The sequence below is a fragment of the Takifugu flavidus genome, chromosome 6, assembly GCF_003711565.1.
Source record: "Takifugu flavidus isolate HTHZ2018 chromosome 6, ASM371156v2, whole genome shotgun sequence".
Classification (NCBI taxonomy): domain Eukaryota; kingdom Metazoa; phylum Chordata; class Actinopteri; order Tetraodontiformes; family Tetraodontidae; genus Takifugu; species Takifugu flavidus.
The window spans coordinates 11,014,338-11,041,213 of NC_079525.1; the positions used below are offsets into that span (position 1 = coordinate 11,014,338).

A 26,876-nucleotide genomic window follows, 5' to 3' on the forward strand; every position below is an offset into this window, starting at 1 on the left:
AGTATACATGTGGTATCAGTTTGAAGCAGGCTGAGGGTCCAAGGGGCAGACAAAGATTCAAATAGTAGGGAATTGTTTATGGCAGAGGTACAGTGCAATGATTTCAGTGCAGCCCCCAGCTCCGTTCATAAAACCTGCCTCCACCAGAAAAAGAAAGCCTCCTTCATGTGGGGTTTCATTTAAAAACTGCCATAAAGTTCAGCACGTTAAATTCCCCTTTTAGTTTTCCTGCTTGTTCCATGAAAAGGCCTGTCAGCTCCCTGACATTTTGAGGGTGAGGCAGAGAGGAGAACATGAGGTCTGGAAGAAGGAAAGGTAAAGATAGAGAGACACCAGAGAGAGAGAGAGAGAGAAAGATGCGGCATGTAGCTGCAACTCTATAAGGATGACAGATACACGCCATGTCTCCCCTGCTCCCCGATCAATTACTAACCCACGCACTGATTCATAAAGGTGTCAAGGGGTGGAATACAGGCACAAGTGCAGGGAAAAGTCACCAGGCTTGCAGATTAATCTGTACAAACAATCGTGTCGGTTCACAGGTTCTGAATGCACAAAAGGGAAACAAGTAAAGGCTTTCAATAGAAGCCCCACCTGCACAGTGTAAAGAAGGGAAACAGTTTGGGATTGATGGATGATTACCTGCAGGTCAAAGAATTTGCTGTATCTTCTGTAAATGATGTGAGAGGTGTTGTCAGAGTAGGTGACATTGATGAGATACACCTGTCAAGACAAGAAACACGTTAAGCGCTGGGGTCATAAACACAATGCAAAAGATGAAACACATGACGGGGATTTGGCAAAGTTGCTTTGGTGCAATTTGAGGGATATTTCGGAAAAAGCTGAAAACACAAATTCAAGATTTCATTTGGGAACCGTCCATGGCACCTGCATATCAATCATATCAAAAATTTAATGCCTTAAATAGTGACGTCCTTGTTTAACCTCACTTACTGGAGAGAGGCCCAATAAGACTCAGACATACATCATTTACCTCCAACAAGAGGATGTAAGCTATATTACGATCACCTCAATAAAGTTTGTTTGCTTTAAATCTATGTAACAAAAAAAAATCTCATACCGTCAGCCACTATACAATGCCTACAGTGGCACGTTCAACTGACCATGGCTAATCTCCATGGCAACAAGGGACAAAGTCACAAACTGTGAATTCACAAGCACTGGTGCTGCTGGCTTAAGCAAAAACAATGAAATGGTATTGTCAAATCCTGCAATATAGCGGCTTCATATAAACTGGCTTCTGTTGTCTTGTTTGTCTGTATTTAGTTGTGTAGACAGAGTGATGTAATTAGCCTCACGTAGAGCATTCAGATCATCTGATAAACGTGTCCAGTCAGCCTTGAACCTCTTCCTGAGGACCTTCCAATAGAAAGCTGGAGTGAAGGTCAATACTGGAGTTAAAAGGAACGCCGAGGAACCAACTGGATCAAACTGATCCTCGCTGCCAGCAAGAAAGGAAAGGAAACCTGCCAAAAGCTACCAAGGAGCTACACTGGCTTACTATTAGGACACAAGGGGGCTCCCTGGGTTTCTGTCTACTTACGATTTTTTTGATAAAAGTTCATTTATGATGTTGTGCTTTGGTGGTTCTTGTGTTGGTGGCCCCTCGTGCAAACAACTTTATTTTTAACTTTGCATGAACAGGATTGCGCCAGAGCATATTATCACATCATTATGTATGAGCTAACAGCAGTGAATTATTGACACCAAAATAATCAGTTTTAAGAGCGGTTGCCTTGAAACATCTCTTGCCCACGGGGACATTTTGCCTGACTTGTGCTAAATAAATTCATGTCTATTCACTTACGTCTATTACTCACTACTTGCACACCCTTACTGCCTTAATTTCGCTAGCGTACAAAGATTGTAAAAAATACTATATAACTTAATGTACATGGCAGGTAGCAACCTTTTTTTTTACTGTGTTTGGGACAGAGGTAAATTGGGGACTCCAAATAGACGTGTGGATGACTTATGAAAGGTTATTTGCATTATATGTCGGTGACTTGTCCAGAGTTTACCCCCACTCTTGTCCAAAGGCAGCTTGTAAGAATGTTAACAAGATGATGCTGAGTATCATGTGAGATCCACCATATCTCTCCTTTTTCTAATCCGCTTGTCTCCCTGTTTCTGACAGATTTAGCAATACAGCAGTAAATATTTGCCTTTACTGGTCTGACTGGGTTATTGGTCCAGCTCCAGTGTACAGTACACCAACACCTTGCAAGTAATTTCCTCTGACCTTATCAGCATGCCAACATTCTCCTATCAGGTCTCGGTGCAGCTAAATCTGACTCCAAATCAAATCCATGCTGAGCCAAGGTGTAAGATATCCAAGCTGGAACGTGTGCTGTGAACTTATTAAAAACATCCACAGGAGAAGATGGGTACATGATGCACCACAGTGGAAAACACACCCAACAACCACCCAGTCAGTACATGTCCAAGAGCTCTACTTTAAACCTCACGCAACCCCCACCTGCTCCCTAATATAGAGCCTATTCACTCAACCCAGGCGGTGAATGAGCCTAGTCTGGGCTGCAGCCTCGAAAGACAGACATCCCACAGTCGTACTCTATTTGAATCCTGCGGCTGAAGTACTTATAGTAGATTCTTTGTGGGCCTCGAATAAACCAGCTGATAGGACCCAATAAAAAAAACAAAAATGCTTCATTTCTTACTTTCATATTAAAAAATATCCAAGCTAATTGTGGGAAAACACAGGTACGCCGAGTCATGAGAGATGAGTGCAGCCGAGCTGGCCTATCCTCCACATGAACACAACACTTCTCAACACTTGACATGCTACGTTACTACTGTAATCAAAAGATTTCAAAGTACATACGCACCATCACATTTTGTCCTATCGCAGATTCTATAGAGCCTTAAAGCCAGCGAATCAGTCTACCTTAATTTAACTAAAGAAAACAATACTGCACCACTGCACTGTTTCATTACTGGGGAAAAAGTAGCACTGGTTTTCAATGTTTAGGTCAGCCGTGTTTGCAGATTGTGGTGAGGACCTCGTTTCCTAATACGTCTTGGACTTTTTACCACTCTCCGGAATGTTGCAGCAGCCTTTTCATTTCTTATTCAATTCACTGATGCTTCTAATTGTGGTGCGCTGCATTGAAAACTACAGGATAAGACAGGCAATATGAACCCAATCAACTGTAAAAGTTTGTAGATGTATCTTTCAATATTTAAAACTCATAACTATGTCTTTATTATGAGCTATAAAGAGGCATGACAAGATTTTTATTTTATTTTATTTTCTTAAACCTGGAAAAGAAACTGAAGAATTTTAATGAAATCTTGGTTAAAATGTCTCGGCAACAGCAGAAACACTCCCAAATATGCGCAAAAAGCCTTGCATTTTCCCAGCTATGCTGCTGTCAGACTAGTGGAAGCTTAAAAATCAAACTAGTCAAAAGTCAGACGTTATCTTCCGATTGCTGCCTGCATTCTTGCACAGCAGGCATGTCTGGGCTGATAAAGACCTTTATAAATTCCACCATGAAGACTGAAATCTGGATGAGGCGGAAGCAGAAAGGCTCGCGTGGAGAAGCCCGCTATCTGTGGGCTTTGGATTTTAGACCTATTCAAACAACGCCTGCCTGGGTTGGGCGCGGGCGAGCCGACCGCAACGGGCCGAAAACAGCAGCTTCACGCATTTATCTAATAATACTAATACTCAATTTCTGTTCTACTGTTATACGGATATCAACAACCAAATCTCAGAAACAAACAAAGGCTTCGGGGGCATGAATGTCCCAGATAAAAAAGAAAATCCCTGGCGCTTTAGTTATTCCCACAGAGGAAGCAAGAATGAAGAACGTGTTTTATTAGTGTTGAGGAAAAAGCACAAAAAGAAAAACTGTTCCTACAACCAAAAGAGTCAGTTCTGAATCATAAATGAATCAGAGCTTACTTTTCTTCATCTTCCTATGGAAAAGGAGCCCCACCCCAAAGGATTTAAGTGTTTTATATATTTTATGAACTGGGAAAATAACTTACAGTATCTGAAGAAGGCAGCGGACTCGTCTCACGGAAGGCAAAAGTGTGGCGCATCAGCCTGTGAGCTCGGCCACTAAATGCACTCAAACTCCGCCTAAACCACTATATTTAACCTTTAATCTTACAACTTCAAATTTTCAGGCCACAAAATCGCAACCAAGAAAAACACATCTAAAAAAAACCCCACATCTGCATGGTAGTCGCTGTTTTCCCCCCAGTGTGAACACTTTGGTGTAGCCAGAGATAGTTAACAAACGGCAATAAAGTTTGACGAGTCGCTCTAAGCAGTTCCGTCAAATATGTCACATCATTGTAGAACTCTGGAAACCGTCCTTTGACTGGTTTTTGCTCCAGTTTTTAGAAGGGAACCCTGTAGGAACCAGACACCAGCCTCTGCTGTGTCCGGGGTCTGATCTACTGACCCTTGGTGGGACAACCGTCGTCTGACTGTGGTAATGACTTTTATTTTCCTGGCTATTTACTCATTTTTTTTCCATGAAATAGCAGCAGAATCCTGCAATTAAACTCCAACTGTCCTCCTCCTTCATTGCTCAGGCTCCTGCTTTGTCACACAGAACAAGCCACCGGTCCAAACTCTGATCATTTTTTGTCACGCAAACATAAACGGGGCCAGAATATAATGCCCACACATGCTCGCCATTCGGACAACATAATGTCGGCCTGCTGAGGAGAAGGAAGTGGCCATTCACGCGGCTTCTACCCTGGAAGCAAGCAGGAGACAATCCTGCTGATGGATTAGAGTTGGAGTCACACATTCAAGATGTTTGCATTTAGCAGTTAGCAACCACAAACCTGACAGCCTCTCTCAACGGGCCTATAAGGTGGAAGAGTTTAAGATACAACCCATTAGATTAGGCTTTCAAGAGACAGGTATCGACCATGATCTGCCGACCTCTGACCCCACTGACCTGCTCATCTCTTTTACTGATAGCTTATTGTAATTCATGTGTCACCACCATGTCTGTCTATGCTCTGAGCCTGCTCAAGGTTTCTTCCTGCTAAAGGGCACTTTTTCCTTGCCACTGTATTCAGACCCTGGAGCGCCGACACATAATTTGGATTGTAACAGACGCTGTTTTTATAAAAGAAGAATGGAATTGAATTGAACTTAGATTGGAGAGCCACCAGGGAATCTATAACTCCAATCTTTTTCAGAAACACCCACAATTTGTTCACTTTGTTGTCACACTCGATGTCCAGTGTAACATAAAAGCCCATAAACATCCACCTTGCTCCGCACCTTCATTCAGTTAGCAGTGACCATTTGACAACAGGGACCTTCTACAACCGTTTTCTGCTATTTTTGACTGACCAATAAAAGTCCGAGTGAGGAAAAGCTCTCTGAAGAGATAGTGTAGAGCCCAGAATAACAATGCTGTTTGCCAATCTAGGACTCTGCACAACTATGGAGGCTCGGAACGAAATAATGTGGGAGTGTGTGTGTGTGTGTGTGTGTGTGTGGGGGGGGGGGGTTGGCTTGTTAGGAAAACAGCTTAAAAGGGGAATCAGCCCAAACTGGTGCTTTCCTTCCTCACCTCCTCTTCTAAACACACATTCACACAAATCTCTCATGGGGGAACAATGTGGGTACATGAGAGCGTGTGAGATGTGCGTTTGAGATTCAGCTGTCCAGCTTTCCCGATGGTCCGATGAGCATTTCCTCCTGACAAATCCCCCCCCCCTCCCCCGTCTTTAACCCCATAAGCATTTCCAGCTGGTTTCACAAACATTACAAACAAGATTCAGTGGGTGCCATAGATTCTCATTCTCGCTCTCTTTCTCTTGCGTTGTTCTTCTCACAGTGACTCGCCTGCTCTCATGAGACAGGGTTACTGAGGAAACTAGGCCACGGACTGGCCCAGTGAGACAGAAAAGCCCAAAATACAGTCCAGATCAGCTCAGCTCTACAAAGCTCCTGTTACACTTTAACCAGACAGCGGTCTGGCTAATAATGAACAAACCTACCTTGAGAGTTAGACTAATCTAGACTGCATATGAATCTTATCTTTGGAAGCAATAACGTTGTATTAACAGGTCTTAGTTTTATTAAAAGGCAACATAAACACTGCGACACGTGCTCAGTGTCTCCAGTACTAGATAGCTCTGTCGTGTGCAACTTTTTAAACAGCGAGACATCTTGCCGGGAAAGATCGTTCCCATATAGCAGTTTTTGCACTAATCTCACAGTCCTATACGTAGAAAACTATAGGTATGCTAACTACATGGTAATCTATGCTTAACAAAACACTTCAGCCTTAATTACATGGGGAACAGCCGCAAGTGAGGAGCTAAAATTCAACCTCATCCTATGTTCAGAGCTCGCTCTGTTCCAGCAGACACGTGGTATCGTCCTGAAACCGTCACACTGCCGCCTGCTGGCCCGGCATGCATACCACTGCGTTAGCTACAGAAGAAAAATAACCAACCGCTTGAAATTCATTTTGATCCAAATCCCGCTTTAATTTGGAGCAGGTTGAGCTGCAGGTTCTTTGGTTTAGCACTCCTCATTGGAAACTGGCACATTTAACCAACACAATAAAAAGTGAAATTGGCTCATATAAATAGAACTATTCTTTTTAATGCCAATAAGGTGAACATTTACAATACAAGGAACAACTGTTGTAGGATTGCTGTGAAGCAATTCACACATAACTGGTAGATGTATTCACAGATGTATGACACAGGGTTTGTCACTATTTTGAAATGAAACTGGGCACGTTTGCGAAACACTAATAAAACATTGTGAAATAGGCCTTCTTAGTTGTGGCAACCAAATGTTCCTAAATGCCAAAGTCCAGTATGAACTCACCCAAATTGTATTTACTATAATCCAAACACACTGAGGTGTTTGGAAATGTGGAAAGCTAAAGTACAGCATCGTGGTTGCATCATTACCTCATCCCAGGGCCACATAATATGTACGGCAAATTTAAAACCGGTATTACATTAGTTGATACTCTCACAAGGGCTGTAAAAAAAGTGTATATTCAATCATACCCACACAATTAAAATTAACTGGCTCACAGCAAACCTGGAGGGAGGTATTAATATGGGAATACTAGCCAGTTTATAATTCTCTGGGCAAAATGGGGCTTTGCTGCTGTGTGGAATCAGCTGTTTGCGTAGTACTTTATGAGTAAAGTATACAGAAAACAAGATGGGAGGAAAGGGGATTGGGTTTGTCAGTTCTGGGCATACAGCTCATTTATGCCTGGGGGTTCTGAAAATGCATGAGCAATGGCTAAATGCAGAGGTATGATGAGAACAAAAATGTTAGCAATGCATCCAGCACAGAGGGGTTTGGGTTCCTGCAAAAAAAGTGCAGGGTGCATATTTCTAGTATGGTAAAAAAAAAAAAAAAGGTTGCACATGTGGCCAAATACCATTATGTATTGATGAATACATGTGAAGGTTAACAAATCGTTTACTGTGACTTGTTCATTGGCTCAAAATAAGATGTGAACTGGGGCTATGGAGCAAAGCATTGAAACACAGACTCTTTTGTTAACAAGGGACTGATAATGAAGACTGAGGACTGGGACAGCCTGTGGAAAACAGACTTTTTATTCTCTAATCATCCTTCGTGATATTAGATTATTTATGAGTTGGTGAAACAACCTTTTGACATCCTGTAGAAGATAACATATATTCATTAGAAATTGTTCTGATACATGTTTGCTTGGGAACTGACAAAAATAAAAGCCGCCACATGTCTACAACCAGGAAAACACATTACAAAGGTGAAAATGAAGCTGAAAGACCTGGAAATGAACATATAGTCTGGATAATCTGACTGAATGTCTCAAGTATTTCCATTTTGAATCCTTGCTGCTGCTTCCCATCCTTTAAGCCAATAACAGTGATGTCTGTCTGTCTGCTGAGATACTGGAAATCCTTTGGCTAATTCATTATTCATAATAAGGTCTGTTAGATCGCACCGTCTTGGCAGAGGCGCCGGACCCTGTAGTGGACTAAATGCTGCCTTCATGCGTCGTGCTGTGGCTGTTAACCGGCTGGACACACACACACACACACACACACACACACACACACACACACACACACACACACACACACACACACACACACACACACTTGACTGGGACACGATGGGAACGCATGAAGGATAATGGAGCAGGTAGGGGGGAAACTCACGTAGTGTTTGGACGGGCTGCGCCTCTTCTCGACATCCACCACTTTGACGTCCAGCACAGTCCGAAACTGCATCTTGACCCTGCAGAGGTTATGCATAGAGGCGTGAGGCGGGCAGCTGCTGCGGCTCCAGACAGGCTCTGTCTCCGTGCGGATCAGGCTCCGGGAATCACAACATTCATCGCGCTGCCATTCGTTCGCCTCGGCCAATTTGGCGACGACTCGGCTGCCTTGACGCAACCACCATCGATCGATTTCGGAACTTAGCAACAGTCCGTCGGAGCGACGCGCACCGCCGCGTACCCAGACGCAGAGCGATTGTCGCACCGACGACGTCCGCACGGGTCGGTCAGCGGCTGAAGTCCGACTCCTTGCAAACACACAGCACAAAAAAAGTGAAGGGGGGGTTCCTCTATGTCATCTGCGTCGGCGAACACGCGGATTACAGGCAGAACTGATGAGAGCCGGTAAATCAGCGCCAGACGCCTCCTGCGTTTCAGCAGGCGCAGTGAATTTAGGGAGCCGAGTGGGATGGGCTTCTCTCCCGTCCGCACACCGACTTGGAATAAAGCACTGGACAAAAAAAACATTTCCCCCAGCTTTCCTCCACCACCGGCACCGCTGTGTGATTTTATTTTCAAGCTTTTCTCCGTTTAGAATATGACGGAACTTTTTCTTTCTTTAATCATGGGACATACAATATTTATAGTATTACAGTAAGCCCTATAGGTGGCGAGAGAAATGCCTTTAACACCGTATTATAGTGGGTGTTTTATAGTGATATTATGGAGACTCACAGAGGGATCATTGATATTGTCCACTGCAGCTGGAAGACGTGATCACCAGCTTTCTGGCCGGAGACACCAGAGACCAGAACTATGGATACAGATGTTTCACAGGCGACCAATCAGAATCAGCCTGTCTGGCGTGAAGGAACCAATTAGCTGCCAAACACTGCCCCCATGTGCATTCTGCTGCTACATTAGCCAGAAGATTTTAGTGAAAATAAATAATAAAACAGGACGCCAGGCGCGCGCACACACACCTATGGTCAACCCACTTCATGAAATGTATTTTAAGCTACATAAAATGGACCCATGCAATAGGCATGAACCAAAGTGACTTTTAATGTAATATTTGGTAATGTTATATTTACACCATCCAGTAAAGATGTTACCTAGGTAATACCCAGCTGGGTTTAAAAACTGCTTTCCTAACAGTGTTGATAATGAAATGGAATACAGGGGTTAAGATTCCATAATAAATGACTGTATTTGTGACTGGTCAGGATCTGATCCGAACCAACAGAGTTAGGATACATACATATTATATAAGTTCTCTATTACATATTATTACACATATTCATTCACACTGGATGCTTTAGGTCGACAAAGAGAGGCATCATGAACATTTAACGATAGTTTGACTCATTTGTCATCATTGGTTACAAATAATGGAATAGAAAAGTAAAAAAAATGAACACTTAGATTGTGGGGAAATTATCCAGATTAAATAGTCCTCTGAAATCAGCGATGCTTAAAACATAGTGTAATAATTATCACTCGTGCTGACAATGTCACTATTGCACTCAAGTGACTTCAGAACCAGCTCCAGTGCTGCCTTGCTCACGTTGAGGCTGTAGCGTTGCCGGACTGCAGAGAGGATGTGCAGGAGGTGGCAGCCCTTCTCTGCATCTGCACACACATGCAGACACAACATACATGCGGTGACGTTAAATGCCATTCATATGTATGAATTGAATTTTTCAACAATGCAATGAAACTTAATTGAAATATGAACACATAAACGCTCAGTTATTCAACCAAGGTAGGTCAAAATGAAGATATAATTACACTTTTCTCTCCTACAGTCTTCTCTGATGATGTCTTTGATGGCTATGAGGAGATCTTTGTCATGTATTGTCACCTAGTGATGGACAAGACATTAACAGCAAGTTAAAAAAAAGAAGAATGTAGTGAAATGGGGTATAACCGATGACCTCGCCTGATAGACTTCATCCTGGGATTTGAGCTTGCGGTACACGATGCCCTCATCCTGCAGTATCTGCAGGGCCTCCTTCAGAAGCTGTCGTGCCTGCTGACATGCAGACGGACCTGCCACAGGCTCCTTGACAGCAGCAGTAAAACACATGTAGCCATTGTACTGAATTATCTGTTTAATAATTGCACTGGTAAAATCTGTTGGGAAATATTACTACAGTACAGTCATCCCCCCCAAAATGGCTTGAATAACTCAACAAATTACATACGCCTGCTGAGTCAGTTCTTGGCTGTTCAGGAACCAGCGGATGCAGGAGGTCGAGAACGTCGTAGGGTCGGAACCTGACCACCGACTTCTGTTTCAGGAAATCCCTGATGATGTTAGTAGCTTTGCTTAGGGTACTCATTACAGGCTCACTTGGGAAGAAGGATCAAAGAAAAGTTTTAAATTACACAATAATTCTATCTTTTTTTACACAAATTGAAACAAGTACTGTTGTAACAGTAGTATCAGTAGAACTGTGACATGTATCCTCATTTACTATTTTTTATCACAAGGATAGACTGTAAATAATTCTGCTTAGCTTTCCAGCAGACCCCTAAAGTACTGATTACAGTATGTCTCTGAGAGAACTGCAACAATTGTCCAACTTTTGTTAACAAGTGGTGAGGAATCTTTGCTCACAATGACTTCATTGTACCCTGTTAAAAGTGAAATCAACCAGTCACATGTTTGATGACAAGCAAATTTCTCAAGAATCCCTCAAACCGCATAGTTCTACCCTGTGATCGAGCTTTGACTTCATGGACCAACTGATAATGAGTCATAATTTGCAGTGGTTCATGTGCATTTTCCTTGCAACAGTCCCATGTTGCTAAATAAACAGATGGGTGTTTTTACCCTGATGCATCAGGATGCAGCTTAAATGGTTTGTCATAGCACTGTCTGTAGAGCTCTGGAACCTCCATCATCCACTCTATCTGGACTGCCATCATTGGGTCGTTCACTTTATCTGGGTAGACACATATGCAGCCATAACAGGAAAAGAATACAAAAGCATTTTTTTTCCTCAAGCTAAATGTTCTTGTTCCTTTGCTCAAGTGTGTAAAAACATGAACCAAATTGAACAATGGTATTCTTAGATATTTGTTTTCTCTGTGTTTTAAAGGTTAGTATGGAAGAAATTAAATAAATCTGCTGCGTTTTAAAAGAAATGAATATCTCATTGCACTCACAGTAGGTGGAGGCCATGATTTCTCTCTGTTGCCTCGATGTCTTCACTGGGCCTCGGACTCGGAGCAACTCGCCAATATCTAGGTGGCACTGGCTATACTGGAACTGCTGGAGTTTCTCCAGCTCCGCAGCTACATTGAAGTCCCCCTCAGCATCATCACTATGTTTCCCCCCTGAAAAAGGAGGACAAATACAGGATCATCAATAAAGACATGGACTTAAAGTTGTGTGTTCAGCATGTTTGAAAATAATTAAAAGAGCTATATTTAGGAATAAATTTACTAAATTATAACAATTTTAATAACCATGTTGATTACAACTGTTGTCAGATAATGTGATGAGTCAGGCTATTATAACTTTAATAAATGATAAGACATGAAGCTGATTTTATTTAGATATCTGATAACATTAACCAAGCACAAAAAGTCCATATTAAAAACTTTATTTGATTGAAAGAAGAAAGATGTGCACACTCACATCCAGAAGGCTTCCCATGCTGTTTCAATAGGTCATTTTTCCAGCACAGGCAGTTTATAACACCAGTGCCATCGTCCACTGCGTACAACAAAGATAAAAGCGGGAGAACAAGCCTGGTTGATGTTTCTGTGCGAATCACTTTTAAAACTGCATGAAAAACTGTTCCGCTAACACCTGTGGGGCCCAGAGGAAATTCCCAATGCACTTGTTGCACAAGTTCTACAAATGTGCATGCGTGTCGGTATGTGCAACCATTCATAGTACTTTATCGTGCTGTGTCAATATTTTTGATGTTCACAGTGACAAACAACACCTCCATAACAGAAGAAGTCATCTCTTTCTCTCTTGTAAACCACTGTGCCCAAAATGTCGACTTTGAAGATGGGATGCAGGTTGTAGAAGTAAATACCTGAGAAATGAATACAGATGAATGACTAAGTTAATATCCTGTTTTCTTGAATTGTGTCAGTATTTACCACAGCTGCTGGTAAACATAAACATTCCAGGGGTAAACCATCCAAAAATACATCTGAATAAGCTGAATACACAATTAAATATAAAGTAAATAACATTACCTATCGTACTTGCAGTGTAAGTAATGCTGGATGAATGGTAAGTATTCATGTTTACACTAAGGTTGATGTGATATTACCTGGTACCTGTGTGGATTCTGCCATCTCCAAGATGTCTCTGATGTACAACTTGGCAAAGGCAGAAAATACTGGGTCTAACCCCCACAACAATGGTGGGGGCTCGTCTGCTGGGTCCATCTTGTTCGTCGCCATTTCATCGCGAACTGAAAATCTGTGTTTCGGCTACCTTTAAGTTTAGTATTTACTTCGCCCGAGCCGCATGCTAGCAATGGAGTGTCTGGAGAAGTGTCGACCACGTGACTTGGGGTAGTGGGGATAAAATATTTAAAGTTGTTATTAATTTGTTTTAGTTAATGAATTCCCCTTTACATAACATAATTAATACATTTGAAAATATATTCATTGTAATAATAATAATTTTAATAGAAGGGTTGCGCGGTCCACGCTGCGCAAAGGCGTATGGGATACGTAGTCTAACTTACACAAAGGAATCTGTTACCAATAAACAATAGGTATACAAGCATTTGATCACTCCTGGGTGTCCCGTGGGTATATGAAAGTGAAAGAAAAGTCGAGAAGACCTGCGTCCTATGTGGTCTCCTATGGAGACGAAGGCAACAGAGGTTTGCCATTGCCCTGCCAAGAACTAAGAAGCGAAGTAAGAAGAGAAAGACCCACGGCCGCGCGCATTCGCGAACGTGCAAATGTACCAAATCCGCTAGATTACCAACGTTAAAGCCGTCCCTTGCGAAGGGTCTGTTTTCAGCGTTTCGACTGAACACATGGAGACAACTGTTTGCCTTTACTCCTGGACATTAATGAATAATTCAGTGTAATGCAACTGTCTGGAAGACCGCGTGGCTCATCTTTTGGGGACGTTAGGGTCAGAAAGGGTTGTCGTGCCAGCCGTGCCAGGTCGTCAGGAGTCCGAGCAACAACTAGCTAAGATTACCAATATTTGGATTTGTAATTACACGTTGTATGCCTGTATTTTAAAAGTATAGGCGCGAATGGACGGTTAGTTTTTTTTGTGTGTGGCAAGAACAAAGCATGATGTTCGAAAAGCTCTTTGACTGGTCAAAGCAGTGTCAAAGGCTAAGCTAGGTCCTGCTCATAAAATACTATTATGAAAGCTGAATTAGTGTTGGCCATCTAATAAAGAATATATACATGAGCCATGCTACTCTAGCTAACCTAGCCCATAATAGTTTGTAATTTTATAGTTGCGATCGTTTGATCACGTTGCTCGGATTCATTATGGCATTTTTTAATTTCCGTAAAATATTTAAATTGGGAGCCGAGAAAAAAAAGAAGCAGTACGAACACGTCCGCAGAGATGAAAATCCAGAGGAAATATGGGACATAATAGGAGAACTGGGAGATGGAGCTTTTGGGAAGGTCTTCAAGGTAGGCAGTGACTCCTTTACAAGTGATGTTTGGAGACAAATGCTTTTCTTGTGTACAGAAGTGTGTTTTCAGTAAGTGGGCCATTAGTCTTTAGTTACATGTCTGTACACAACAGTCTTGTTTTTACAGCAGAACACTGTGATTTCTTGGATTTTCGTGTCCCACCCACCACCTTCACATGGACACGCTAGCGCGGCGCTGAAGTTAGCTTCCGATTCGAAAGTTAAGGGGGAATTTAATGGGAAAATAAATCATCATCTTGAGCGACGGTTTCCCCACTGTTTGTCCATTTATTGTACCTCTAATTGACGTGAAGTTGTTTTGGACACCTTGGGAAACGTACTCATTTTTTCTGATACCCACTTTTAGATTTGTGAAACTGACATTTCACAGACTATACCCCTCTTAGGACTAGGTCCAGATCAAAAAACACTATACTTTACACTTTGTTCTTCTCGGATATGGACCAGATCTGATCCAAATTTGAAAAGGCCATAATATATATTTTAAATCTAGGCCTAAGAGGTACAAAACAGTGGAGGATCAGTTTGAGGGCTTTAGTTTCCCTTAACTGTCAAGTCGGAAGCCAACTTCAGTGGTGTAACACTGACCATGTGACTGCTGTCACAACGCGTTTGTCTCACCTTCCCTCTGAAGTTTGACTAAATGTGACAAGGATTGACTTTCACCATTTTTGGACTTTATCATTGTGTCTGCATACAAGGCAAAGTAGAATCCTTCTCAACTAGAGTATAGATTATGGCTATTCATGTTAGAAATGTTCCTCTTTTTTTTTCAAAATAAGGCCAGTTTTCTAGAGGTCCATACACCAAACAGCCAGAAAGTATCCAGAGTCGCCCCCTTTTTGCATTTCCAGATGGATTAGTGTTTGTTTGGTTATTCCTGATGCATAACTGCCATTTCCTGTGCATGGTTGAATGTGAATTTTATCATAATGGAACACTCTGTTAAGATTTCTATTGAAATAAAAAAGTATTTTTCAGTTTTCTGTTGTAGATCAAATAGTGTAACCGTATCTGTGGTTAAACTATGTCTAATCTTCTTGCATAATTAGTCACAAGCCGCTTATTGACCAGCGCTGCAACTGCAAAGACTGATACCAAATGTCCTGCGAGGAAAAACAATCAAAATAGAACTATAATCACTGGTTTTAAAAAGGAGCACATTCCAGTGGTCAAACATGAACCCATGGCTGTCCCTAAAAGCCAACTGTAAATAGCAGTTTTATGATAATTTTCCAGGCTTCAAGTCATGTTTTTTCTACTATGCGTCACTTTAGAATAGCTCTTACTCATAATGCTTTAATAGCTGCTACTGTGGAGTGAAGAATTATGGGAATTGGTGTTTTTTGTATGACCTACAGAACAACCACAGGTCACCAGGTAGTGTCTTCATAAGCACTTCACTGCAAAATGTTTTTAGTATAAATGTTACTTTTGAGACAATATTTTTATGTTTTAAGCCCTATTGTGCTTAGTAATGCATCAGATTTAAGCTAAATGACAGTTCAGCAGCAAGACCAATTTCATCCTACAGGCTCAAAACAAACAGACGGGAATCCTGGCTGCCGCCAAGGTTATTAACACAAAGACAGAGGAGGAGTTGGAAGACTACATGGTGGAGATTGACATTCTGGCATCCTGCGACCATCAGAACATCGTGAAACTGCTCGACGCTTTTTATTATGAGAGCAGGCTCTGGGTGAGTAGTTTGTCCACATAATCAACCAGTTAAGGCAGCGTCGATAAAAGCGCCAGGGAATATCAAGGTTTCCCCTGTTAGATAATCAGCTCTTTAAAACGACAATAAGCATGTGCTTCTATTAATCTGTGTTCCACTTCTGAGCAAAACAAGGCCTGCAACACCGCCGGCGCTGTTCTGCATTATTGACAAGTCGCTGTTGTCCTCTTATCAAAAGATGAACACAAAGTTCACATTAATAAAGTAAAAGCTCTCGTAGCTGTTAAAGTAACAGCTACGAGAGCTGTTACTTTACTGTGGTCAATAATCCACCCACATTTAGTGCAACATGCTTAAACCCCACCCTTTAAACACATTTTCAAAACAACACAATATAAAAATTGCTGTGGTATTTCTTATATAAAAGATTTTGGAATTTAAGTCAACATGCGGATCAGGTATTCTTCTTCCTGCCCCACAAACTGACATTAATTTGTCCAGAATGCGTTGTGTGCCCACTAGAATTATTTAAATTGGTAAATAATTAATGATAATTTGATCATTAAATAGCTATAACAATTAATTAAATAGCTATATTGAAAATGTTCAGGGTTTCATAACAAATATTGTTCTTGCTCATTTGTTCTTGAATATTGTATTACACACTTTGTTGTGGTCCCACAGGAAAACAGTTTCCCCATTTAGGTGTGTCCAGGGTGTAAATATGATGGATAAAATATCCCATGTGGATGGTGAATGAATGTGTTTTGGCAGAGAAATGAGGGCGCTTGAATTTGTATCAATACAATAAGAGAGAATCATCTGATATGAGTTTATGTGTGATCATTCAGCCCTTTCCTCTTTGTTGTCTTTTCAACAATGGCCCCAGATTTGCGGAGGTTAGGGTTAGGGTCTCTTGATCTCCGTCGAGGCCGGTCTACCATCTATTCACATCTATTCTCTGTCTTCAGAGAAGACAGAGAAACCCGTCGACACATTTCAAATATATGATTAAATCATCTTTCTTTGTTGGCAGATCCTGATTGAATTCTGTGCAGGAGGGGCTGTGGATGCAGTCATGCTAGGTAAGACACCACTTCTGAAAGATCTTCTCACAAAGATGCATTATATCAACTTCAAATGACGCAGAAATCACTGTTGTGTGTAACATGGTGTATTAATTTAGATTGTTTGGTTTTCAGTGTAGGTGTCCCCTTAAACCTCTCGTAAGGTTTGACTGAGCCTTCGTCTTAAAGCTCCTGTAGCCACTTCAAACTGAGCTAAACATTTCTGTAATTGCCATCTTTAAGGAGTTTACAGGAGTTGTTATTCTTCTCCTGCAGAATTGGAGAGGCCGTTGACAGAGCCTCAGATTCGGGTGGTTTGTAAGCAGACTCTGCAGGCCCTCATCTATCTCCATGATAACCATATCATCCACAGAGACCTGAAGGCTGGCAACATCCTCCTTACAATGGACGGGGATGTCAAGCTTGGTACGCTAAATGCTGCTGTAAACAGCAAACTCTACATTTGTTGTGACCTTTTGCTGCTCTCCCTGGTTCTGTTACCAGAGAGGTGGAGTATGAATGGTATAAAAAGTAAATCAAATTTGTTGTGACACTTTCTTCAAACTGTGAATACTTCAGTTCTGCCTTTTGAATAGATTTTTTAGGACAGGTGACAAGTGTTAAGATCCTTTTGATCTTTTTACCCAACTTTGAAATGACTCAAAGAAGGAATGTAGAGGGATGATTATGAAAGAGCTTGAACAGTGTGTCTCTATGCCTCTAATGTGATGCTGTCCCACCATTTACTTGATTTTGGTTCACAATGAGTGTGTGTCTGCAATGGGTTTTGATTAACTGCACTAGCAGGATTAACCAATCATGCAGCTGGAGGATATAATACCTGGATATATCATCTTTTTCCAGCTGACTTTGGTGTGTCTGCCAAAAACACCAAAACGTTGCAGAGGAGAGATTCTTTTATCGGAACACCTTATTGGTGAGGGATTTATTCATTAGGCTTTTGTCTTTCTTGTAAAAAATACCATTATGAGTCTGGAAATTCCCTCTTACTTCGAGTCTTTTCCATCATTTCCTTCCAGGATGGCTCCAGAGGTGGTGATGTGCGAGACATCGAAGGACCGTCCGTACGATTCCAAGGCTGACATCTGGTCCCTTGGGATCACCTTAATTGAACTTGCACAAGTCGAGCCCCCCAACCATGAGATGAACCCAATGAGAGTTTTGCTGAGAATAGCAAAATCAGATCCTCCAACTTTGATGCAGCCATCCCGTTGGTGAGCCCTGTGGAGAAAGATGTCTTGAGCCAACTGCTTTAAATATATAAATCCATATCATTTTTTTGTTCACCTCGAAAATATTTTCACCCTAAAGGTCCCCAGAGTTCCGGGATTTCTTAAAGCGGTGCCTGGACAAACATGTGGACAACAGATGGAATGCGCGTCAACTGCTGCAGGTGCCTTCCTCTTAAATATTCACTCATATCTTATCCTGACGTTCCAAACCCCTCTTCAATACCTGTTTCCCCAGTCTGATAAAGGTCAATTAAGAGATAATCCCCGTTCCCAACCTCATCCCTTTGTAGCACCATTCTAGACGACAGCTGTTTAGCCATGTTGTGTCAGGGGCTGAACTGGGTGTCCTGGCAAGACCGACAACTCATCCCTCTGTGCCCGAGCTGACGTCAGCAGGACAGGCTTTACTTTTTCCATAGGTGCTGGCCAAGTCAGAGCCATTTAGTGACTGGCGGCTAGAACGAACGCATTCATACACGCACACACAGGGAATACTGCAGCTAAAGGATTGTTTCAGACTCAATGGGCTTGAAAATCCAGAACAGAGGTCTTCCGCCTATGAAGGTTTTGATATCAAAGAAGATACATCTTCTAAGGCCAGCTATAGAATATGTGCAGCAGATTTCTAAGAAAAAGAAGGTGAGGTGATGGCTTTGGATGTAGTGTGTGTTTGTGTGCGTATGTACTTTGCTAACTTTTGAGAGAAAAAAAACTCAAGCAGATATATTCCTAAAATAAATAAAGAGTGAGCAAACCATCATCCTACTTACTGTGTTTAAATAGTCTTTAATGCTGTGAACAATTTATATCTGAAAATCCATGGGATTAGTTGCCAGTAGGCTGTCCTGTTTGCTGCCAGCTAGGCTGAAATTGTTCCATTACAGAAGTTAAATGTTTCCATTTATATACTTTTCTAACTTCTTGCACCTTTTCAATCCATTTCCTGTCTTGTTCAGCATTCATTTGTGTCAAATGTGTCCGACAACAAGCCGCTGAGGGAACTTATAGCCGAGGCGAAAGCTGAGGTTACTGAGGAGATTGAAGAACACAAAGAGGAAGAAGAGGAGGAAGATGCTGAAGCAACTCTGGTGTGTAAACCTTTTTTATTGGTAATGTGTTTGCTGGGGAACCTCTTGCTGTTTTTAATGAAGAAGGGACATCTGTCTCTTTGTGTTCTGTAACTACAGTAACATAAATGCTTCACACTTTTTAAAATGAGTAATTTAATCAGATAAAAGTGGGGTTTCTATAATAAGCTGTTACATTTACTGATTAGTTGTGCTGTCTTAAGCTCACAGCAATTGACATTATCACATGTGTTCCAGTCCTTCACTGTGGCACATATTTTGCAGGTTATGTTGCAACAGTAAAGGACTGCAGTTGCTTCCATTTTTAATTTAAATGTCTCTAATTGATGAGTTTGCTTTTAATACTCCATAATAAAAAATTTATCTACATAGCACATGTGTATGCTACATAACATGTAAGACCTAACTCACTGTATGTTCCTCAGGGCCACAAACGTGCCCCATCTGATGTCAGTGTTGCCAGCACAGAGGATGAGAAGATCTGTCTTTCACCCACCCTTCTGGACTCTGTGCCAGAGAAGATGGAGACAATTCCTCCAGTGGCCAAACCAACGGAACTCTCTGCAGCTGAGACTGTGGAGGAGTCTCCTGTCCCTGCACATGCCAGACTCCTGAAGGAGACTTCTAATGCACCATTAGATGATGGAGAAGTACATCAGAAAGCAGTAGAGGAGAAACCTCCATCAGCAGGAGTAGATGCAGCTTCTCCAGGAACGGAGGTTGAACCTGTAGCACCTGTCACACAAATGCACCATCTGGAGATAACAGCAAAGGATAACAAGGATGCGGAAGTGCAGGAGAAGGAAGTGGACGTGGATGAGAAGGAAGTGGACGTGGAAGAGAAGGAAGTGGACGTGGATGAGAAGGAAATGGACGTGGAAGAGAAGGAAGTGGACACTGGTGAGATTTTGCCCATTGAACAAGCTAGCAGACCAGTGTCAGAGGTCAGTGAGGACAGGATGGAGCAATCGGAATCCCCAACAGAGGAGGAAGACCAGTATAACCATCTAAAGGTGACTTTGACCTTGCCAGAGCACAATAAAGCTGTTCCAAAGGAAGAGACTGAAGAGAAACCTACAGGCAAAGATAACATAAATATGAATGAAGAAAAGATTCCAGACAAAACTAAGGATGCCAGAAAGAGAGATTCATACTCTGGAAGTGTGTCAGCCACAGATAACCGCAATGTAGATCTGAACTTGTCTATCTCGAGCTTTCTGTCCAAAGCAAAAGAGCCTGCATCAGTTTCTATACAGGTAATTCCAATATATGAAAGTTTCAGGCTATTTATGCTCAGATTAACCTCTTCTTATTTTTTTTCAAGCGCCAGAAGAAGACGTTGAAAAAGACTCGCAAATTCATCGTGGATGGAGTGGAAGTTAGCGTGACCACTTCGAAGATCGTTACCGATAATGATACAAAGAACGAAGAGATGAGATTCCTCAGGTATTCACTTGTCTTGCATACCCATTGTCCAAATTATGTAAAAAGTTTAAACATTTCTCGTGTCCTCCATAGACGTCAGGAGCTCCGGGAGCTGCGTCTGCTGCAGAAGGAGGAGCAGAGGGCTCAACAACAACTCAGCAACAAGCTGCAACAACAAAAAGAGCAGATCTACCGACGGTTTGAACAGGAAACTACAGTAAGTCGCTCAACTGATCTGGGGCTGAACACCTAAAAGCCGGTGCTGATTCGTGAGCAATACTTTTGTTGGATGTCTCATCGGGGATTTTCATGTTATTTCTGCTACACTAATGATTAAAGGTCCCACTGGATTTTGTTGTGTTTCTGCCTGAATGTTCCATTTTGGTTTTCCTCCTGAAAAAGTTGTGCCATTCACCCTTTACAACACGATAACTGTAGTTGTCTGTCAATACCAGAGCAAGAAGCGTCAGTACGACCAAGAAGTGGAAAACCTGGAACGACAGCAGAAACAAACCATTGAGAGGTTAGAACAGGATCACACCAACCGCCTAAGAGAGGAAGCCAAACGCATCAAAGCGGAGCAAGACAAAGAGCTCTCAAAGTACCAGAACGTGTTGAAAAACCACAAGAAACAGGTTAGCATCACATCCCGTCTGTCTCCTTTCGTGTATCTTAAGAGGATGAGATGCCGGTGCTATTTATAGTAGCTCGTCTTGATACGTAAATACAAATGCACAGATCTGTTGTTTACATAACCACTGTTGAGCTGCCTAGGTGCTAATTCCATCTCCCCCTGCCATTTCCCATTTGTTTTCTTCTGTAATGGTAATCTGTCCACAGACCAAACACGAAAGGTATGAAGAACACAATCGTGAAACATCGTTAAGATAGTAACAATCGACTGCGCACGCTAACATACTGCAGGCGTTGCCTTCACTTTGTAGACTGTTTCTGAAGGTGAATGCTTCTTCAATTCTAGGCTTCCCATTGACTCTTCCTAACGTATGCATTACAATAAATTTAAATGGCAGGATGTAGAAATTTGCCATATAAAGATTTAATTATATGTCACAATGGATATGCGTTAAGCCCTTGACCCTCTCTAATATTTTCAATGCTATTTCTGTGCCTCATCCCTTCAGAAAAGGCTGCTATAGTACAGTAGGTCATACACAAGTGGTTATTGAACAGAGAGAAAACTCATCCATGGAAGTAAAAAGATACTGAACGCCTGTTGCCAAGCACGAACTGAGCCAAGTGGGCTGGATTAATGTGACTTAAAGGAGGAAAGACAGTTCACTGTCTGGTTCATCAGCTCAGGCAATCGTTATGGTCCGCCCATTCACTCAGCTGACCCCATAATGGCTGCTTTACGGGCTATTTCTGCCTTCACTCCGGCAGTGAAACTCTGCCGGTGTCAGATGTTTCTTTTCTAACATTGGGCCAGATTCACCAATATGTTCTTAAGAATCTTCTTAGATTCTTTCTTAAGTTGTGTTTAAGAAGTTTTTTAAGAAAACCCTACGTCGGATTCATCAATGCGTTCGTAAGCCCCAGAATTGTTCGCAGCTGTGTTCTTAGATTGATGAATGCCATCTGTTCGTAAGTTGAAAGCGCGTGCCAGGTGAGTCTAATTAACATACGATTAGCATAAGTCACCGCCCACTAATGCCATAAAAGGAACTGCAGCAGGACCCTGTAGACAGAGCAAAAAGCAGCCAAATGCCCAAAGCTTGCCTCTCCACGCCCGATTTCTGACGCCGTGTTGAACAATCAAGAAAGGATGGCTAACACGCTTGATAAAATTGCCTCAACCCTGATGACTATAGCCAACACGCTTAAAGAAATCAACGAGAATGTAAAAAAAAATAAACGTGTAAAACCTGTGCTCGGATTGTGAGAATAATGCATTTTATTCACAAACGGGCAATTAATCGCACTCGAACGTGAACCGCGTGCCTGCAGTCTGGCCCCATCATTGCGTCAGGACGCACATCCTCACGTGGTTGTGGCTCTGTGTCCAAACACATCCAGCGCCCCTTTAACATGCCGATGGTGCGTTCAATGGTGGAGCGACTGCGCGCATGCATCTGATTGAATAAAACTCCTGTGGAGTCTGAGGGTTGGTCAGTGGTGTCAACAACCAGGGAGCCAGGGCATATCCTCGATCCCCTAATAAAATAAATCAAGATAAAATCAAATAAAAAGACAGTTTTGGCATGGTTTCCAATTTGGTTGATTAATGTTAAGTCATTGGCACATTTACGTAATTTTAAAATTCTCTGTAAATCACCAAAAATAGGAAATAAATAAATAAATATGACAGAATTATCATTGTAATATTGAATTTTATTGAACTGCACAAGAGAAGAAAACACAACCATGCCAACATGTCGGCACTGAAATGTGCGCAAGAGTACTCCTGAGTGTTCGTAGGATTTGTTCTTACCTACGAATAAATCCAGGATAAGAAGAAATTGGTGAATGCCACAATCTTCGTAAACTGTTCGTAAGTGGGACTTAAGAACAAATTTGTTCGTAAGAACGTTTCGTGAATCTGGCCCATTGTTTGTTCTTCCTTCAGGAGCAAGAGTTTCTTCAGAAGCAGCAGCAGGAGCTGGACATTGAGCTCAAGAAAATAATCCAACAGCACAAACATGAGCTCGCCACCATTGAGAGAGACTGTCTCAATCACAAGCAGCAGCTTCTCAGAGGTAATTAGTTGGGATTTAATCAACTGTGAGAGGTGTATGGGGGAGAACAGCCAACACGGTCTTTGGAAAATCCTGCCACTTCACCCCAGGATGTAATTTTTTGAACTGCTTATTCGGTAGTTGAAGTATTTAAATTATTAGCTCACAGTTGTCACCATTTGTTCACATTTTTAGGCATGGGGCAGGAGTCAAAAAAACAAAACCAAACAAATCCACTGCTTGTTTTGGCAGCTTCTGCTTTCTTCAACCAGTGGAACACCCTCAGTTATTCAGATCAGTAGTCAACCAGGCTCCCTTTCCTTTGACCATCCTGCACAAATGCAGCACAGCCTGTCAACAGGTAGCACAGCCTTCGACTTACCAAGCTTAACGTGCCAGGGGCCCCAACATTCCTCAGGAACGCTTATCGAACCGAGTCACGGGAGTTTGTGAATGGATTTCACCGGGGAGGATTTAACTTTGTAGGCTGAACTGATGATCTACTGAAGAATTCCAAACGTTCAGCCGTTAATGTTTAATAAGGTCATGTCAGGCCGTGAATGTTTTTTGTGGGTTTACCATTAGGACGGCTACGCTGTTTTCCAAAACAGCACATTGTGAATACCCTGTGATTGTTCTTTTGTTCAGATTTGTGTTTTTAATGCTTGTGTGCAGCCCGGGAAGCTGCCATGTGGGAGCTGGAAGAGCGCCATCTGCAGGAGAAGCATCAGCTGTTCAAGCAGCAGCTTAAAGACCAATACTTCATGCAAAGGCATCAGCTGTTAAAAAGACACGAGAAGGTATATTTTTGGATGGCTTTTTGAGGATTTTAAAGCAAAGTTGTGTGATGACCACGACTGTTCGCCCGGTTCAGGAGATGGAGCAGATGCAGCGCTACAACCAGCGTATGATCGAGGAACTGAAGAACAGGCAGACACAAGAGAAGACCAGACTGCCAAAGATTCAACGCAGCGACGCCAAGACTCGGATGGCGATGTTCAAAAAGAGCCTTCGTATTACTGGAGCGATCATAAGCCCCGAGCAAGAAAGGGAGCGGGTCAAACAGGCGAGCAAAATATGCTGAACAAAACACGTTCTTAAAAATGGGAAAATGGAAATGAAATCCAGAGGGACTCAATTCGGTCACTTCATAACAGCATGAGGTCTGATTTTCTGTGTTCGTTTTCCCAGTTTGGAGTTCAGGAGGAGAAGAGACAGAAGAATGAGAGGTTACATCAACATCAGAAGCATGAAAACCAGATGAGAGACCTGCAGCTGCAGTGTGACGCCAACGTCCGTGAACTACAGCAGCTACAGGTGAAGCTGCATCCGAACAGTGACCACAGAACCAGGTACTGATTGTACCAGACTTTTAAAAGCTGTATTTTTGTGTGTGTCAGAATGAGAAATGCCACCTGCTGATTGAACACGAGACCCAGAAACTGAAGGAGTTGGATGAGGAACAGAGCCTGGAGCTGAAGGAGTGGCGGGAGAAGCTCAGACCCAGGAAGAAGGTACTACACCAGGGGTGGGCAAACATTTTGATTCGTGGGCCACAATGGGTTCTAACATTTGACAAAGGGGCCGGACCAGGAGCAGATGGATGGATGGAGTGCTTTGGTAACCTCACCTCATTGGAGAAAAAATACACATCTTGGGATATGGAGAAAACATGTGCTTTAATTTCAAATGAAAATGAAGAGAAGCATTAAAACAAAATATGAAAGTCACTGAAAGTTCTGTTATTCTTCAGGATATCACCATCACTCTCCTCCTGACTGTCTTTTTTCTAGTTGGAAAACACCAGAATTGCAGTGAAAATTTAACATTAACAAGGTTTATTCATTTAATTTTTCAAGTTTGGCGGGCCGGATTAAAACGTTTAACGGGCCGCGTGTGGCCCCCGGGCCTTAGTTTGCCCATGCCTGTACTACACAGTCGCTAGACAAGAACACTCCCTCCTTCCCTTCTCCTCAAACGTTCAGATTATTCTGTTGATTTACAGCAGTGTGCGTGTTCTGAATCATCTGAATGATTATGGGAAGCCTCGAGTTTCTGGGGTTTCCTGAATCATCTGAAACCGCCACGTTGTCTGTAACCTTCAGGCCCTAGAAGACGAGTTTACCCGGAAGCTGCAGGAACAGGAAGTGTTCTTCAAGATGACCGGAGAGTCGGAGTGCCTCAATCCCTCCGCCCAGAGTCGCATCTCCAAGTTCTACCCAATCCCCAGCGTTAACTCCACCGGCTTCTGAGAGTGAATCTTGCTGCCTTATCTCCATCCTTTGTTTCTGACCTGGGATTTCACTCAGCGGGGGTCATTTTAAGAAAAGTGTTAGGTTTTCACCTCCGTACCACCAGAGTGAAGTACCGTACCGCTTTGTTCAACTTTTAATGATTGAATTGTTTTTCTAAAACATACAGTGCCTATAGAACTTGCCTGTAGAGCCATGCAATTTGTATTTATTTACCATTTTTTAGCGTTTTTTTAGCTGTTTACCCCGAAGGTCAGAGAGCTTTTGAATTACCACATAATGGTGATTTTAAAAGCAATTGTACTTTTAATTTCTTCATGAAAAAGAATGAATTTCTAATGTCGACATTCTGTATCCAGTGGAAGGAAAGATGGTTTATCATCTGTACCAGAAGTTCACATACGTCCAAGGTTGATATAACCCAGGCTTTCAGCGGAAACGACTGCCCCAATGGTGTTTTCTCTTCCGAATGCCTTCTCTTTCCAAAGTCTGACATCAGCCACAGTGCAGAGGCGGCTGCTTTGTTGCACACAGAAAGAGTGGGAACATGTTTTTAAATGACATTAAGGAAATCGGTGTGCTGGTTCATCCTCTCAAACAGACATGCTGTTGGTTTACTTTTCTATAGCTTAAGACTGCAGTGAATGTTGAGCTCAAATCAGAGCTTTATTCAGGGAAGAATTTTGATGATGTCACACACGCAGAGGACGATACCTCCTCTTTATTGGTTCTCTTTAATGTATTTTGCTGTCGGGTTTGTTGGCGGTTCTTTTACTTCCCTTGCTGTAATGAAAACTTTTTTAATAATTCTTGAAGTAGCAAATAGCCTTAATACTTGAGTTGTGAGAATATCCTGTCTGCCTAATGAGACCACTGGAAACAAAGTGGTTATGTTACCAAAATGAGTTAAGTTTCAAAGTTTCCAGCCATTATTGTTCCTGTTTTTGATGTATTTATGAACGGAAAGCTGACTTAGACTATGTTGATTTTCAATGACTCATCTGATTTGACTGAAATTGACTAAAAGTTGATTTGTGGAAAAACATTAAATAAGTAAATTTTTTTAAAATTCCACAGACCCTTTACCAAATGTCCACTGTGGCTTTTATTATGGACAAAAAGAGCACATTTCTGTTGGTTCTAGCATCTTGAACTTTTTTCCAAATGCAGCTTTTATACTTCTGATTGATCCTTTTGAAGTACACAGCTGATTGAATTCTTGTAATTTGAATAAGAATATATCAATCATAATCCATTGTCCATTATATAGATTTTTTAGATTGTGTAATGTAGATATTCATTTTGCTGTAAATAAACATGAAGACAAAATGTATCTTTTTGTACATCGTGCTGTGTTTCTGGTTCTCACTCCATGTGGAGTGTTTATGTTCCATGACGTGCGCTTCATCATTTTGAAATTCAAAATTTCTGCCCCAAAATACAATTGTAACAACTTCCGGAGTGTGCCCGCTCCA

General features: G+C 42.0%; 3 protein-coding genes across 9 annotated transcripts in view; 1 reads left to right on the forward strand and 2 right to left on the reverse strand.

Moving 5' to 3' along the window:
* The window catches only part of sh3pxd2aa (SH3 and PX domains 2Aa), a 50,510-nt gene extending 41,771 nt beyond the window's left edge, over window positions 1-8,739 (reverse strand). For 3 of the 6 annotated variants that reach the window (XM_057037005.1, XM_057037009.1, XM_057037004.1), the window contains exons 1-2: window positions 8,215-8,737; window positions 643-723 (exon numbers count right to left, since the gene is read on the reverse strand). In XM_057037005.1, coding sequence (XP_056892985.1) covers window positions 643-723; window positions 8,215-8,310 — 177 coding nt within the window. In that variant the 5' untranslated portion in view covers window positions 8,311-8,737. Of the gene's footprint in view, window positions 1-642; window positions 724-8,214 lie in introns of all 6 variants that reach the window. The other 3 variants (XM_057037007.1, XM_057037003.1, XM_057037006.1) reach the window with 3 other exon arrangements.
* Window positions 8,740-9,458: 719 nt separating this feature from the next.
* On the reverse strand, window positions 9,459-12,950 carry stn1 (STN1 subunit of CST complex). Of its 2 annotated transcripts, XM_057037015.1 has the most exons (9): window positions 12,575-12,950; window positions 12,236-12,331; window positions 11,923-12,000; window positions 11,448-11,618; window positions 11,113-11,224; window positions 10,481-10,628; window positions 10,216-10,338; window positions 10,065-10,137; window positions 9,459-9,905 (listed from the first exon to the last, which is right to left on the reverse strand). In XM_057037015.1, the coding sequence occupies exons 1-9, from the start codon at window positions 12,705-12,707 to the stop codon at window positions 9,748-9,750; spliced, it is 1,092 nt and encodes a 363-aa protein (XP_056892995.1). In that variant the 5' UTR covers window positions 12,708-12,950; the 3' UTR covers window positions 9,459-9,747. The 2 variants fall into 2 exon arrangements, with proteins under 2 accessions (XP_056892995.1, XP_056892996.1); XM_057037016.1 differs by lacking the exon at window positions 12,236-12,331.
* Window positions 12,951-13,205: 255 nt separating this feature from the next.
* Window positions 13,206-26,734, forward strand: LOC130528063 (serine/threonine-protein kinase 10-like). The gene is made up of 18 exons (XM_057037012.1): window positions 13,206-13,922; window positions 15,480-15,644; window positions 16,660-16,708; window positions 16,967-17,116; window positions 17,555-17,627; window positions 17,731-17,925; window positions 18,023-18,104; window positions 18,900-19,031; window positions 19,457-20,287; window positions 20,356-20,477; window positions 20,550-20,673; window positions 20,912-21,091; window positions 23,041-23,170; window positions 23,825-23,949; window positions 24,024-24,215; window positions 24,341-24,466; window positions 24,550-24,663; window positions 25,255-26,734. Exons 1-18 carry the CDS (start codon window positions 13,773-13,775, stop codon window positions 25,399-25,401), a joined length of 3,087 nt encoding a protein of 1,028 aa, XP_056892992.1. The 5' UTR covers window positions 13,206-13,772; the 3' UTR covers window positions 25,402-26,734.
* Window positions 26,735-26,876: the final 142 nt, after the last annotated feature.

What these genes read in the sequence shown, in the direction of transcription:
- LOC130528063 (XM_057037012.1), top strand. Translation starts at nt 13,773, where the DNA reads ATGGCATTTTTTAATTTCCGTAAAATATTTAAATTGGGAGCCGAGAAA. An exon ending in CTTTTGGGAAGGTCTTCAAG is followed by an intron (nt 13,923 to 15,479) that starts GTAGGCAGTGAC and finishes TTCATCCTACAG; the next exon opens with GCTCAAAACAAACAGACGGG. An exon ending in GGACGGGGATGTCAAGCTTG is followed by an intron (nt 17,117 to 17,554) that starts GTACGCTAAATG and finishes ATCTTTTTCCAG; the next exon opens with CTGACTTTGGTGTGTCTGCC.
- stn1 (XM_057037015.1), bottom strand. Translation starts at nt 12,707, where the DNA reads ATGGCGACGAACAAGATGGACCCAGCAGACGAGCCCCCACCATTGTTG. An exon ending in AGAATCCACACAGGTACCAG is followed by an intron (nt 12,332 to 12,574) that starts GTAATATCACAT and finishes TTCATTTCTCAG; the next exon opens with GTATTTACTTCTACAACCTG. An exon ending in CCCAGGATGAAGTCTATCAG is followed by an intron (nt 10,138 to 10,215) that starts GCGAGGTCATCG and finishes GTCCATCACTAG; the next exon opens with GTGACAATACATGACAAAGA.